This window comes from Apus apus, chromosome 2 (genome assembly GCF_020740795.1).
Source record: "Apus apus isolate bApuApu2 chromosome 2, bApuApu2.pri.cur, whole genome shotgun sequence".
NCBI classification, from domain to species: Eukaryota; Metazoa; Chordata; class Aves; order Apodiformes; family Apodidae; genus Apus; species Apus apus.
In genome coordinates this window covers 37,928,617-37,942,011 of record NC_067283.1, presented here as the reverse complement: position 1 = coordinate 37,942,011, position 13,395 = coordinate 37,928,617, and the positions used below count along the sequence as shown (strand labels likewise).

The window sequence follows — 13,395 nt, the reverse complement described above, 5'->3', positions numbered from 1 at the left end:
GGAAAAAAAGAGAAAAAGTGTAAAATAACATCTTTCATCTTTTGCAGAAGTGGTCTGACTTAGTAGTGCTGCAAAGATTTCCGTCTCATGATTCTTACCCCTGTGATGAGACATGTACCGTGTGTTAATAAACTTTTATGCTGATAAACACTGATAAATTATAGGAAAAAAAATAATTAAAATATGCCTTTAAAAAACAACAACAAACAAACAGAAGAAAGTCGGCAACACTGTGTGTAGGATTTCTCCCAAATACATAATTTAACCTTGTCAAAATTCTTCTAAGCTGTTAGAATATAGTGGGGTTCTCAGGTATATACCACTGTATACAGTAGTAGCACAGATGTTGATAACAGGGCAAGAAATGAACTAAGTTTAGATTTATTTTAAAATGTTTGTATAATATTCATCAGTGAGCTAAATTACTTCTTCTAAAGCCACTGGAAGAGGAATAATTAAATTTTTTTTTTTTTGTATTTTTTTTTATATTAAAAAGATGCAATTGGACACTGAAGGAAAGGCAGGAAAGTCACAAAGACAAGGTGCATGTTCAGTAGGAGAACCTGTGAAAAGGTCTTCCTATTTTTCCTTGGTCCTAATTTTAGGCAATTTACCAGTGTAGCCTGGCCAACACTTAATGATACCTATAAAAGTTCTACAGAAGATCTGCTGCAGGAAGGCAAAACTGAGAGAAAACTCTGCTCAGAGACAGTCTTCTGAGAATGATATAAAATTACTCAAACTCAGAGCTCTGGAACATGCAAGTTGCAAGCCCACAAGCAGAGATTTCTCTGCAGTTTCATCTGAGCAAAGCAATCAGCCAACACTTGACCAAATGGGCTTAGATAAAGCAGTTTGTGAGGTAAATCATTACATACTGATGGTCTCTCCAGAGGCTGCTGTTGTATTACAGCAGTCACTCATTTTCAGTGAGACTGAAGGTACACAAGCTGAAGGAGATCCTTCACCAAATCTAGGAAACCTTTGATGTCTAAGTGGTTTTGTACCTTTGTAAATCTTACTAGACTCCTTCTGTTGCTAGAATGCTGTTAAAAAATTCAATTCTTTGTGCTGTGCACACCACAATAAGAATTTATTAGGAAAAAAATGTTTTCAAACCCTAATCTTTTGCTCATTTCCACATTATCTTTAGAGGTCACTGTATTTTATAATGACATATGTAACAAGAACTCTGAAGGGAATGATTCATTGAAATAACACTCCAGCAGAGAGAAGCCATTATTTCTCCTCAAGTATAGTCCCGGGTAAATAATTTTAAACAACCAAGCACTCTCATTATATATTTTGCAATATTTAAAAACATAGGGAAATGAATAACCTAAAAATTCAGGCTAAACCACTTGTTTACAGTATTTCAAAGAATAAAAGAAAATGAAGAAGGGAGAAAAGGGGAGTTCAAAAGTCCCTCCTTTAAAAAAACAAACCTAAAAAACCTAGTAGATTTTTTGTTTGGTGTAAGGCAAAACTGCTCACTGGGGTGTTTCTGCTGGCAACATCCAAAAGGTTTCTTACTAATGTATTTCAGAATTATGGAGCACTTTGATTTCTTAATAAATGATAGGATTTGCTAAACCAGATTTTTCAATAGCATACTCTCTTCCTGGGATAACCCAGCTTTATTTTTAGGTATGTTCTTTTTTATATGTAACTTCACAAAAAACAGCATCACAAATGGAAAAATTACCCCTCTCACTCCAACTCTAAGTCCATAGTCAAAACCATCAAACACACAACCTCCTTTGTTTGGTTACCTCATTGGAATCAATTCCATTATTGACAGACCATGTGGTTTGGAAATATTCAAGCATCCTTTGCTTCAGCTGCTGTGGCAGGTGATGGACTCGTATGAAGTCTTTCAGGTCCTTGGTTCTTGTGTGATACAGGGACCATCTGGAGTACATCCGCTGAATTATGGCAGTGACATTGCCAAACACCAAGGCATGCATCAGAGCTAGGGAGGACAGAAATCATGTGCAATGTGGACTGACTTGTTGACCATTAAAGCATAACACAGAAATTAAACAGGATCATCACAAAAAAACCCAAACAACAGGTTTGCAATTGAGAGAGATAATAAACTTTTTAAATATAAAACTCCATGAATAATGCACAATAGTATTCATATGATTATTCATTTCCATTTTTTGTGTCACTAGCAGCTATAGTCATGGGATAGGATAGAATCACATTTGATGCTAACCTAGTCAGGCTACCAAGCAAAAGAATACCCAAGCCAAATTAAGTTCACAGTCTAGGAAAAAAGGAAAACAAATGAGCATATGTAGGCAGGCATGCTCAGGTTATAATGAGAAATTATTAATCAGTATGAAAATTAGACTCAGAAGGTCAGTTAGCAACTAAATAGAATGCAACAGACTTCAGAGAACTGATATAAATAAAAAGTATTACTACTGGGAACTATGTGTAGTGGAAAGAGTTTGCAAACAATATTTAGAGATGTATCATATTCTGGGGAGTAAGATGTTAAAAAAAGCCAAGCCTTTTTGAAGCAGAAATTCAGGTTAAAAAAAACCAAACAAAACACAACAAAACATTCAGACTGACAATCTGATTTCTTATGTTGCCTCAGAAGGTCAAATATGGTGAGAAATCGTTTATCAGAAAGTTCTGACAACCTGGAGTTTGTCTGCAATTAGAGACTGGCTTGGGAATAAAAGGACCGGAAGCAAAATTGAAGAAAAGCTTACAGCTACAGGTTGTCTGGGTTTGTCTGTGCAGAAATGTGCTTACTGATTATCAGTGGGAAAAATCACTGCTAGATTGTCTGTCATGTGGTATTGATCTGAGGTATAGAACATACACATTTACAAATTGTTTATTGAAAAACCTATTACAGAGCTTGATTATTACTCTTAAGGGACGCATATCTCTCTAACGCTTGAAAGAAAGCAGACTCCTCAGAGTGACAAAGGAACTGGTTTATAAACAAGATGCTGACCTTGAATGGCAATTTACAGAAGTCCAGAGTGAGCGAGGAGAGACAAGTGAGAACAGGAGGAGGAAAGGATGCATTTTGGCAGTTAATAATGCTTTGACAGTAGAAACTGGTTGAAAATACTTTAGTTTGCAGTGTTGAAGATTTTTACAGGCTGAGTAAAACATGAAGGAGCTGGTAACAATGTTATTGTTTTTGTTGTGAAGAGAGTGCAGAGAAAGAGAGCACTGCAGTGTGATGTAATTTCCCAATACAGTATGCGTACTGGTAGAGGTGATCCAACAATATGCTTAAGTCAAGACAAGTCCATTAGTAAAAGAAGATAATGAAAAGCAGGACAGAACGAAAAGGATCAGCTATGAATATTAGAAAGATAAGTAAGTATAATTAAAATTTACTTCTAAGAATAATCAGCTGGATCAACTAGATGTTTTTCCTGATGGTGCAGTGATTTGCTAAGTCATTAATGTCAGAAGCTTGGGCAACAAAATGTGAGGGACTAGTGTAATGCTAGATACATGATATTATAATAGAAATATGGCAGCTAGGGCTGAAATAATTTAGCCAGATACAGCTAAATAGGCTAAAGATATAGCACAGCCTCTTTAAGGATGTGATAATAAGTTTAAAAAGGGGGGAGGGATAAAGCATTGGGTGGTACATGGATGCATACATAAAAATCACATGTATAAGCACCCCAACTGGCTCCAAGGTTAGGCCTCTTCTTAATGTTACAGTCACAAATATCATCAAGAATTTTATTATTATGGGAGAATCTATCTTTGCATATAAGGAAGGACTGGAGCTACTAGAATAGGCCTCCAGTCTCATAAATACAAAACTGAACATTCTTTGCTCAAAGAACATGGAGAATACAAGAGAACACGTTATAGTCATCTGCAGGAGGACGGATCTGATTCATATTTTACAGATGCTGGGTATCCTAGGAATTCTGGTTAAATTTTAATAGTTCACTTTTATTTCCAACTTTGAGAAGAAATACTGTATAGAATTACTGTCTTAAATTACTATTTCAAATTAGTGCAAAACAAAAATTAATACCAAGAGACAGGTAGAAATCGAACAAGAATATTATAAGTTATTTATCAGTTAAATTACCACTTCCACCTCCCCCACCCCCCCCGGCTTCAACTTTCTTTAAGGTTAAAATAAATGAACTTCATTCTTTCAATTTGCAGAGACACATGTTAAAGAGATACAGATGAACTACTGATAAACTAAATCACACTATCCACTACACCTGAAGTTTCATAAACTAATGTCTTGGTCTAAAAACTGTAAAAAAATTAAATCAATTTTTCTCAAGACATCACTTTCCACTAGGAAATTTTAAAAATTAAATATCAGCCAAAACTATAGAACAGAATATGTTTTAAGAAATACGAAGGTATGACGCCCTGAAGTGTATAGACTAGTACTTTATTAACAATAATTTTCTGAGGTGTGCTCACTAGTCTGCACTGTATGATGCTAACTCCTTCTTCAAGCTTCCTTGCTCTGTTTTCTTAAATAGCATCCAAAATAAATTTCCTCATGAAAATACATACAAGCCAGCCTCTTCTGCTTTATTACCACACTGTATTTTAAAATTACAATTTTACGCTACCAGCAAAAGTAATTAATGAGTTGCTTGTGTTTTTGTGACATTGTCAAAATCAAAATGGCATAATTTCTTGATGATTCATTATATTATTGCCACTCATTTTCAGGAATGGAAAAAATAAGAATAATTAATTGAGCACTTTTTATACCACTTGATGCTGCAAATTTATAGTTTCAGGTCATTCATTGTGTTCCTTGGCTTTCGAGTGTCAAACTGCCAATTTATTTTTGCCCAGGAAAATTTATGCTGCAATGCTGATGACCAGAGCCTTATTGACTAGCCCTGGAGAAATACCTACTAGTATTTCCAGAACACAGACAAGCAGAAAAAAAGCAGGCAGGGGTGGGTGTGGGGGAACAGTACTGCAGCAGTGATTTGCTTTTACTCTTCATGCTGCATCTGTGAGTTGTATGATGCACACACTATAAAACAGCACAGCTGATTTTTTGGAGGAGGAAGATGAAGGTAAAGAGAGAGCTGTGGGTACTTTCTCCAGTGGCCTAGGTTTACCTGTACTGTCTGCATTGCTCTCTCTCTGGTCTGGTCCTTCAGGTGTGGATACACACCAGCTCAGTGCCAGATTCAGTAGTGGACTGCCCACCTCACCTTGCCATCATTCCCTGGGCTGCTGTGGGGAATGAATTGGAGCTGAACATGGCACCTGTTACTTGGATGACCGTAAAAGTGCATGGCATGTAACCAAAATGCATGCCATGCTTCTGGCCCATGGCTGGGTCACACTCACTGACAACTTTACATTTTACTAGGTGAAAAATTGTCTTGTGTTGCCATAAGCGAACAAAAGCCTAGAAATATGCTTGCTTAGGAGAGTTTATCTAGTGTAAACAACAACAAAAAGTTATTTCTTTCTTTTGCTATTGAAAATTAAACTTTCTGTTTTGTTTTGTTGTTTCTTTTTTTCAAGAAACTTAGCAAAATTTCAGCTTTTACTTTACTTGTCCCTACCCACCCCAAATGTTTTATATTATGCTTAGCATTGGTACCTACCCCCAATCAGCATTGTGCAAATGGAGAAGATCTTCTCAGCATCTGTATTGGCTGAAACATTTCCAAACCCAACACTGGTGAGGCTGCTGAGGGTGAAATATAGGGCAGCTATATAGGCACTTCTGATCGATGGGCCTCCTAGTGTATTGTTCTCATAGTAAGGAGACTCAATACGTTTTCCCAGCTCATGAAGCCAACCTGAAAAACAAAGCATAAAAAGAAATGAAAGCATAAAAAGAAAAGGAATAATGACAGGATGGAAATTACACATTCTGTAAAATGAAATCTTTCTTAAAAAAATAGTTATTCAGAAGACACAGGATTCTTCACACAATTGCAAGCATAAAAAGACCATTAAACTGTAGGAACTTATATAGCACATTAAGTATTGTGTCCCTGGAGAATTTATTTTTATGTGTGTTTATTTATAGTAAGAGCTATATTTCTGTATTGAAATCAAGTGTTTTTGAATGGCATACTGCAGATCTAATTAGATAATTCACAAAATCCATTAAAGCACTGAAAAGGAAAAAAAAATCATCACATAATAAGTCTGCAGCAAGAATGCAACATTGATTTGATTCTTTCCATTAATTAATGCTTGGAAACATTTTTTAAATTTGAAGACTAAATTGTTATAATAATAATAATTACATATTTAGAGCTTTTTACATATTTCTTTTTATAGCAGAAAAGCTGTAAACAGCTAAACACAACTTACAAACAAGAATTAATTTTCAAAAGATTCATCAGTAAGTATTTTCTAAATTGTTCATTTAATCTTTCCTTCCATTTTGCTAATGAGTCTATGTGTGCTACAGAAAGTAGAATTAGCTACTGCCTCACAGATATTTAAAAAAACAACAAAACAACAAAAAACCCAAAGCAACAAGCCAGGAAAAAGCACTCACTTCCTCTTTTGGAAAAGGAAAACAACCAACCCAAAATAATTGCATGAACACAGTGCTTGGCAAACATTGAAGTAGGAAAAAAAAAAAAAGAAGATAAAAACCAATTTGTGTGCCCAGATTTGCCTGTTAAGCAGTTTGCTTGGGAGACTGGGAATTTCTCCTGGATATTCAGGGAGAACTGCCAAAACAAAATATTCCTAACAGGCAGCTTTATTTTAGAAAAATTTGTTGGAAGTCTCCCTGTTGTAAGCTGAGACCTGACAGACTGAATCACCTCCTGTAGCTTATTTTCTTTCCACTTCAGTCAGCATCCATCTTGGATGAATCCAAGTATGAACTGGGGGGAAACCCCCTTGTATAGAATATCTGCAAAAATAGGGGGCAGATTTAAAGTATCTGCCTCACATTCCCAGTTCTGTTGGGAAAAAAGTCTTAAGAATTTACCACCTACCGCAGACTTCTTGAGCCACGGCTGCTGCCTCAAGCATTCTCAGCTCCATACTCTGACACTCCATACATTTCCTTCAGAGAAAGCTAATGACACCATATGGTCTAGCCAAAACCCTATGTCTTTATTTGAGAGTACCAGGATAAAAGCCTCCTATCACCATTTCCTGCAGCTGTGGTGATCAGAGACTGCCCAGGCCCCCCAGCTGCTCTGCCTGTGGGGAGGAGAGGCTGGGTCAGGCGATCCACATGGACACAGAGCTCCTGCCCAGGGTGCTCAGGATAAAATGACTCCCCAGAGAAACCTCTGCTGGTCCCTCTGCCTGGGTGGGGTTTGTCTGCTTGTCATCTCTCCCTGTGCTCCTGCATCCTGCTCCTGCATCCTGTTTGCTTGCTGGAGAACATTGTCCATTAAGACAGGTCTCCTTCCCCTGCCTCCCTGAGTAGGACCTGATGGGCTGCTCCAAGGCTATTTGTAGACTGTTGCTGGCACCCTGGAGTCAGGCACCCCCATCTGCTTCTGAATCCAGTTTGGGAGTTTTCTGATTGGGAAGTAATTACCAACTGAGGGGGGTGGGTGACATATTTACATATTCATGGTACACTTTGAATATATTTATATATTTGTGTATATTTTATGTAACTCACTATTATTTTTATGAATATTTACTATTTCATTAAACCTATTCTAGTTGGTTTTATTCCCCCACCTCAAAGTCTCTCTCCCTTTTTCCCCTTTCATCTTCCTCTAGGAAGGTAGCTGGGGGGTTGGAGAGAAAACACCTGTCACCCAGTTATTGTCTATGACTATATGACCACCTGCCAACCCACTCAATGCAGGCCAGGAATTTAATCAATATTATAAATTAAAGTATCAGCAGTACTGAATGGGCTGGTTTGGTTGGCCAAGAGACAAGAAAGTCTATGAAAGTCTTGATTTTGCCTTGATAGAAAGTATTAATCATATGATGCTCTTTCACTTTTGTGTCTCCTAGTTATTTCAGATGAAAGAAAAGCAAAACTAAAAAAACCTGACTGAACTGATACCAGTTGTTTTTCTGTGCACTGCTGTTTTTCTGAGATTACATTTCCTCAAAAATAATATGGTCCTTTGTACAGTAGATTTCATTTCTGTGTTAGGGAATGAAATCCCACACATTAAAGAATACAAAACCAAAGAAAATCCCTAGCAGACAGTAGGTAAAGGTAAAGTATATCTAAACCTAATGTAAAGAAATACAATCAAAGTTCAGGATCAGGCTTCTAGTGTGTGTGGAGAACTGCAAAACTGAAACAAGTTATTTTAAATAGCTCTAACTGATGTGTGAATACTGAAATAACGCCTCTTGGGAGAAAGTTCTTTCCTCAGATTGTTCTAAAAGCCAGATTCTTGATATCTATTCACATTTTCTGTCTTTTGTTATCTAAATGAATTTCACATTTATTGTTCCTGGTGACCATATTGCATCTGATTGCTAGTTTCTTCACCTTAGTTTCAGTGAACTAGTGTCTCCTTTATTGCACTCTTTATGTTCAAGTTTTATCAAGCAAAAAACCCAACCCTACTGAAACATTATTGCTCCCAAAGGATGCATGAGTGCTAGTAGAGGTAAGTTACAAAAATAAATGCCTACATTGTATCAAACAGTAGAAGTTTCTATATAATTTCTAATATAATTCTGTTGTCAAAGTACCAGATACATTATTAGCATTTCACAGTTGCTAGCAAACACTTCTGGCCAGGACACCAATACCTGAGATGAATTCAGCACTCTATGCCCAGTTCTGGGGCATAACTGAGGTCAGACAAATTACCTTAATCAGTAATTTAAATGAATATCTAAAAAAAATGCCCACGATACAAATAAAAGCTATTAGGTAATTTTCTTTAGAGATGGAGCATGAGATTTGGAACAGAAAATGTGTATCTTAAAGTGAAAACCCAATAAATATATTATTCTGATTTGCAGATAAGGACATTTTTACAGTTTATTTCTATTTTGGCTGTTAGAGATGATCCTCATCAGGACCTTTTGAAGAGATTGGATAGGATGAGGTTTCAGCCAGACTATGTAGAATCATAGAATGGTGTTGTCTAGAAAAGACCTTTAAGACCATCAAGTCCAAGCAATACAAAATACTGCAAGATCTTCCAGATCAACTTTACTTTTCAGATTTTTGTTAATAGCCCTACATTTATTTTTCCATTTGAGGGTAGAGACAAGATACTGTTGGCTGTAAATACTTTCATTAGCGAATGGAAATAGTCATGAGGTAGCATGACTGACTGATGCCCTTTTCTGGTTCCTGTAGGTAACAGCTTTCAGCAGATTCTCTGGCACTCTTGAGTAATTCATTTCTGCCCTCAGGGAAGAAAAGAGAAACAAATATACCTTGTAGTCAGAGGGAGCCTCCTAGAATTTAGAATTATGAATCTTGTCTGGTTCTGAATTAGCATTACCTAGATATAGCTCTGTGACTTTGAAAATATTTTTAAGCACTAATTAGCATAATTAACAGGAATATTTTTCAAAGGAAAAAAAAAACACTTCAGTAATCAGGTCCCAATTGGAAAAGTCAACAAGAATTTGGTATCTAGCTCCATTAGGCTACTTTGAAAATTGCTGGAAGAATCTGTATTGAGTTTCATTTACCCATATCTAGGAGTGCTCAAGTATCAGCAGAAACATAAAGAAGCATTTAAGCATCATCAGATGACATACTTTATAACTGGATGTAGAACACATTATCTCATTTACCGGACATCCAGAAATGCAGTCTTCCTGCAGTTTGGTGCTTGCACTGCATCATGCAGGTACTTTATGCCCGACAATTTCCAGTTTCATTCTATCCTACTACTTTGATTTTCCTTATATAACAAAATCCTGTCTGGTATTTCGTTTCAACAACTTAGAACATAGTTGCATTTTCTAATGCATTAATTACCCACAGCATTTATTCTATAAAACAGATATACATTTTTTCCAGTTAAAAAGTAGACCAAAACTCTCTGGTTTATTCTGGACTACTACGTCAGAAAGAGCAAAGAGGTATGGATGAGTATCTCTTAGAGCACTACTGAATGCCTGAACAGTCCCCCAGTAGACCAGTGGTGAAGATATTAGAAGAAAAATGATGATACAAAGGCCCATCTTCTCTCAGCTGTGGTCCCATATAAAATTCTTTAAGTATTCCTAGGGGAAATGCTAAGTATAAAAGGCTATATATTCCCACATTGTCAAATTTTGTGTTTAAAAAGCATTTGAACCACATTTTCAGCCAGACCATACTTGGGTCTTTCACGCTAGTGAGTGAAGAGAGTAAGCAATATTGTGCTGGTAATAGGGAAAGAGAGTATGTAATGAGTCATGCTGGGTAAAATGAAGAACATTCTTAAGTGTGGGTTTTCTTTAAGGGCTATGTTTCAGACTGAGTTATGATTTTCTGGCTCAGTTGAAAAACTCTGGAGCTCTAAATGAAAACATAATAGATGGCAATGGCTTTATTGATGGCACATCTTCTGTATACTTTTCCAAAACCTAAAACTGTACCTTATGAAACAGCAGGCAACAAAAACCCATCCAAAACCAAACAAAATCTAGAAATACTGGAGAACAAAAAACAAACAGTGTGCCCAGGTAGCCAAGAGGGCCAACGGCATCCTGACCTGCATAAGGAGTAGTGTAGCCAGCAGAACCAGGGAGGGGATTGTGCCTCTGTACTCGGCACTGTGAGACCGCACTTCAAGTACTGTGTGTAATTTTGGGCCCCTCACCACAGAAAGGACATTCAGCTACTAGCACATGTCCAAAGAAGGGCAACAAAGCTGATGAAGGATTTGGAGCATGTGTCTTATGAGAAGGGGCTGAGGAAGCTGGGTTTGTTCAGCCTAGACACAAGGAGCCTGAGGGGAGACTCTGAGTTGCTCTCTGAACCACCTGAAAGGAGGTTGTAAAGAGGTGAGGATCGGGCTGTTCAAGGAAGTTATAAGTGATAGGACAAGAGGTAATGGCCTCAAGTTGTGCCAGGGGAGGTTTAGATTGGATGTTAGGAAGAATTTCTTACTAAAAGGGTAATCAGGCACTGGAACAGGCTGCCCAGGGCAGTGGTGGGGTCACCAGCCCTGGAGGTATTTAGGAGTGACATAGATGTATTACTTAGGGATATGGTTTGATATGGTTTAGGTAAGAACTTGTCAGTGTTAGGTTGATGGTTGGACTTGGTGATCTTTAAGGTCTTTTCCAACCAAAGTAATTCTGTGAAAAAGTATAAATAAGTGAAAAATAATGAAAAATGTCCTGAACTGGAGCATATACAGCCTTCTGATATAAATTTTATATTTTATATATGTACATAAATATAAAAATATATTATAAATTTAACACAGAGGTCTGTACATTTTATGCTTACTAACATGTGTTGCATTGAACAGTTTAGGATCATTAAGGAAAATATAAAAATTAAGCAGGAGAATTTATCTCCTTAATCACTGGAATTATTTTTTTTTAGATGAAAATCATCATGTGACCTGAGATTTATATTAGCTCCATCAGCAGCAGTCCCTGCTCACTGCTGATTGCTCCTTATTTTAAAACTAGAGTCAGGCAGTGAGGAGCTATAGGATTGCATGGGAAATACAGCACCTCTTTATTACATAGCTGTATGCTTGAGTCTGCAAGAGATCATCTTATATTTCAATTTTAAATGGGTGAAAACTGTTACAAAGATCACACTGATCTCAATAGAGCCAAGATTTTAGCCTACATCTCTGTTCTGTTTCCTTGAACTATTAACCTTCAGAAAATAAACCGTAGGCCAAGACAGTTGCTAAGACAACAAGTAAGCAAATTCCATTCATTTTAGGTAAAAGCACTTGTGACTATAGTCTCTTTGAGATAGATTTTACATGTCTGAATCACTTCCATCACCCATCCATGTTGCTTCTTCAGAATGTGCTTCTTCATGTCATACTTAAAGATTATTTGGGGAGGTGAGACCATAACTAATATTGTATTTGAAATAAGATTATACCATTATTTTTTACATAACAGCATAATTGAATATATTCTACCTCATCAAACCCTGCCGTTCATCAAATATTAAAACACTAGCTTTGCTTTTAAGATCGTTTTCAAAGAATTTTGAACAGTTACTCTCTAGTTGTTTCTGACTGATACAATGCATTCAAAATGTAGAGGTATATAAAAGTGTCCTGGTTTGAGCCAGGATGAACCCAATTTTCTTTTTACTGATTTTTTTTTTTTTTTCTTCAGTGAATTCTCTTTTAAGCAGCACACTTGCTGAAAGTAGCTGCAAGTTTTCCAGCTAGTGGACTGATAAATATTTATAGATACTGCTGAGAGACCAAGAACACTTTGCTCTGCTTGTTAAATCTGCTGCTTCATACTCCAAAGAAGAGTCGTCTCTATAACCCTCCCATAGGGAGGAGCAGTCTAGACAGATGGCAGAATTGGCCAGAGCTTTCCATTCCATGTATATGTCACTCCTGGTATAAATACAGGGATCACGGAAGTCAAGCTTCTTCCCTCTTCTTCCTTTTTTCTTCCATCCCTGGCAGGTGTCCAGGGAGGACTCCGTCTATCCATCACCATTGATCCCTAGGCTAGTGCACTCCTGACCCTCATAACGCTGCCCTCTGCCACTCTCTCCAGCAGCTCCAGGACATTTCAGAACTTCTCACTGCTCGGGAGACGCTGTGGGAGTCACTGGGATTTGGGGGGAGGTGACAGGGGTGTTGCACATTCCTGCACAAATTTGTATATATTTGTACATTTATTAATTTTTTTATCACTAATATTTAATTAAAGCTGTCTAGATAAGTTTTGAATCCAGAAGCCTCTCTCGTTATTCTCTCTCCTTCTTCTATCTGGGTGGGAGAGGGTGGGCATAGAAAGCATTATTCTGATTCATTTAATTGCCGATCTGAGCTAAACTGTGACAAAGACTAATTTTACTTCTTCTGGTGTGCATGAATGCGTTATTGAATACTCATTCCCTCTATTCTTATGGTGATTACTCATTTAAGGTATCCATTTCTTTTCAAGATCCTTTTAAATCCCTGTCTAGCCAAAATGTTTTTGACATCTGCATTTTTTTTCCTGCTAAAACATTTGCATTTATTTCCCAGACTATTAATACACTAAACAGCACCGTTCCTACTACCTAATCCCATGGAACACTACTGCTATCCTTTCATTGTCACGAAATTTGATAATTTGTTAGATCTATGATGCAGTTTTACCTGTCATGTTAGGTGAGGCTCCCAGGTACCAGAGCAGATAGTTTTAGGGTTAAGACCTCCAGAGATGACCATAACAATCATACTTTTGACCATTGCTTCTGGAGAACTGTAAATGTGGCAGGCCTTATTGCACAGGTCACAAGGAAAACAAACCAGGCTTTTCTTG

General features: G+C 37.1%; 1 protein-coding gene across 1 annotated transcript in view; it reads right to left on the bottom strand.

Annotated features, from left to right (window-relative positions):
- Window positions 1–13,395, bottom strand: part of KCNH8 (potassium voltage-gated channel subfamily H member 8) — a 185,631-nt gene that overhangs the window by 36,938 nt on the left and 135,298 nt on the right. The window contains exons 8-9 of the mRNA XM_051612214.1: window positions 5,610–5,807; window positions 1,773–1,972 (exon numbers count right to left, since the gene is read on the bottom strand). Coding sequence (XP_051468174.1) covers window positions 1,773–1,972; window positions 5,610–5,807 — 398 coding nt within the window. The remainder of the gene's footprint in view (window positions 1–1,772; window positions 1,973–5,609; window positions 5,808–13,395) is intronic.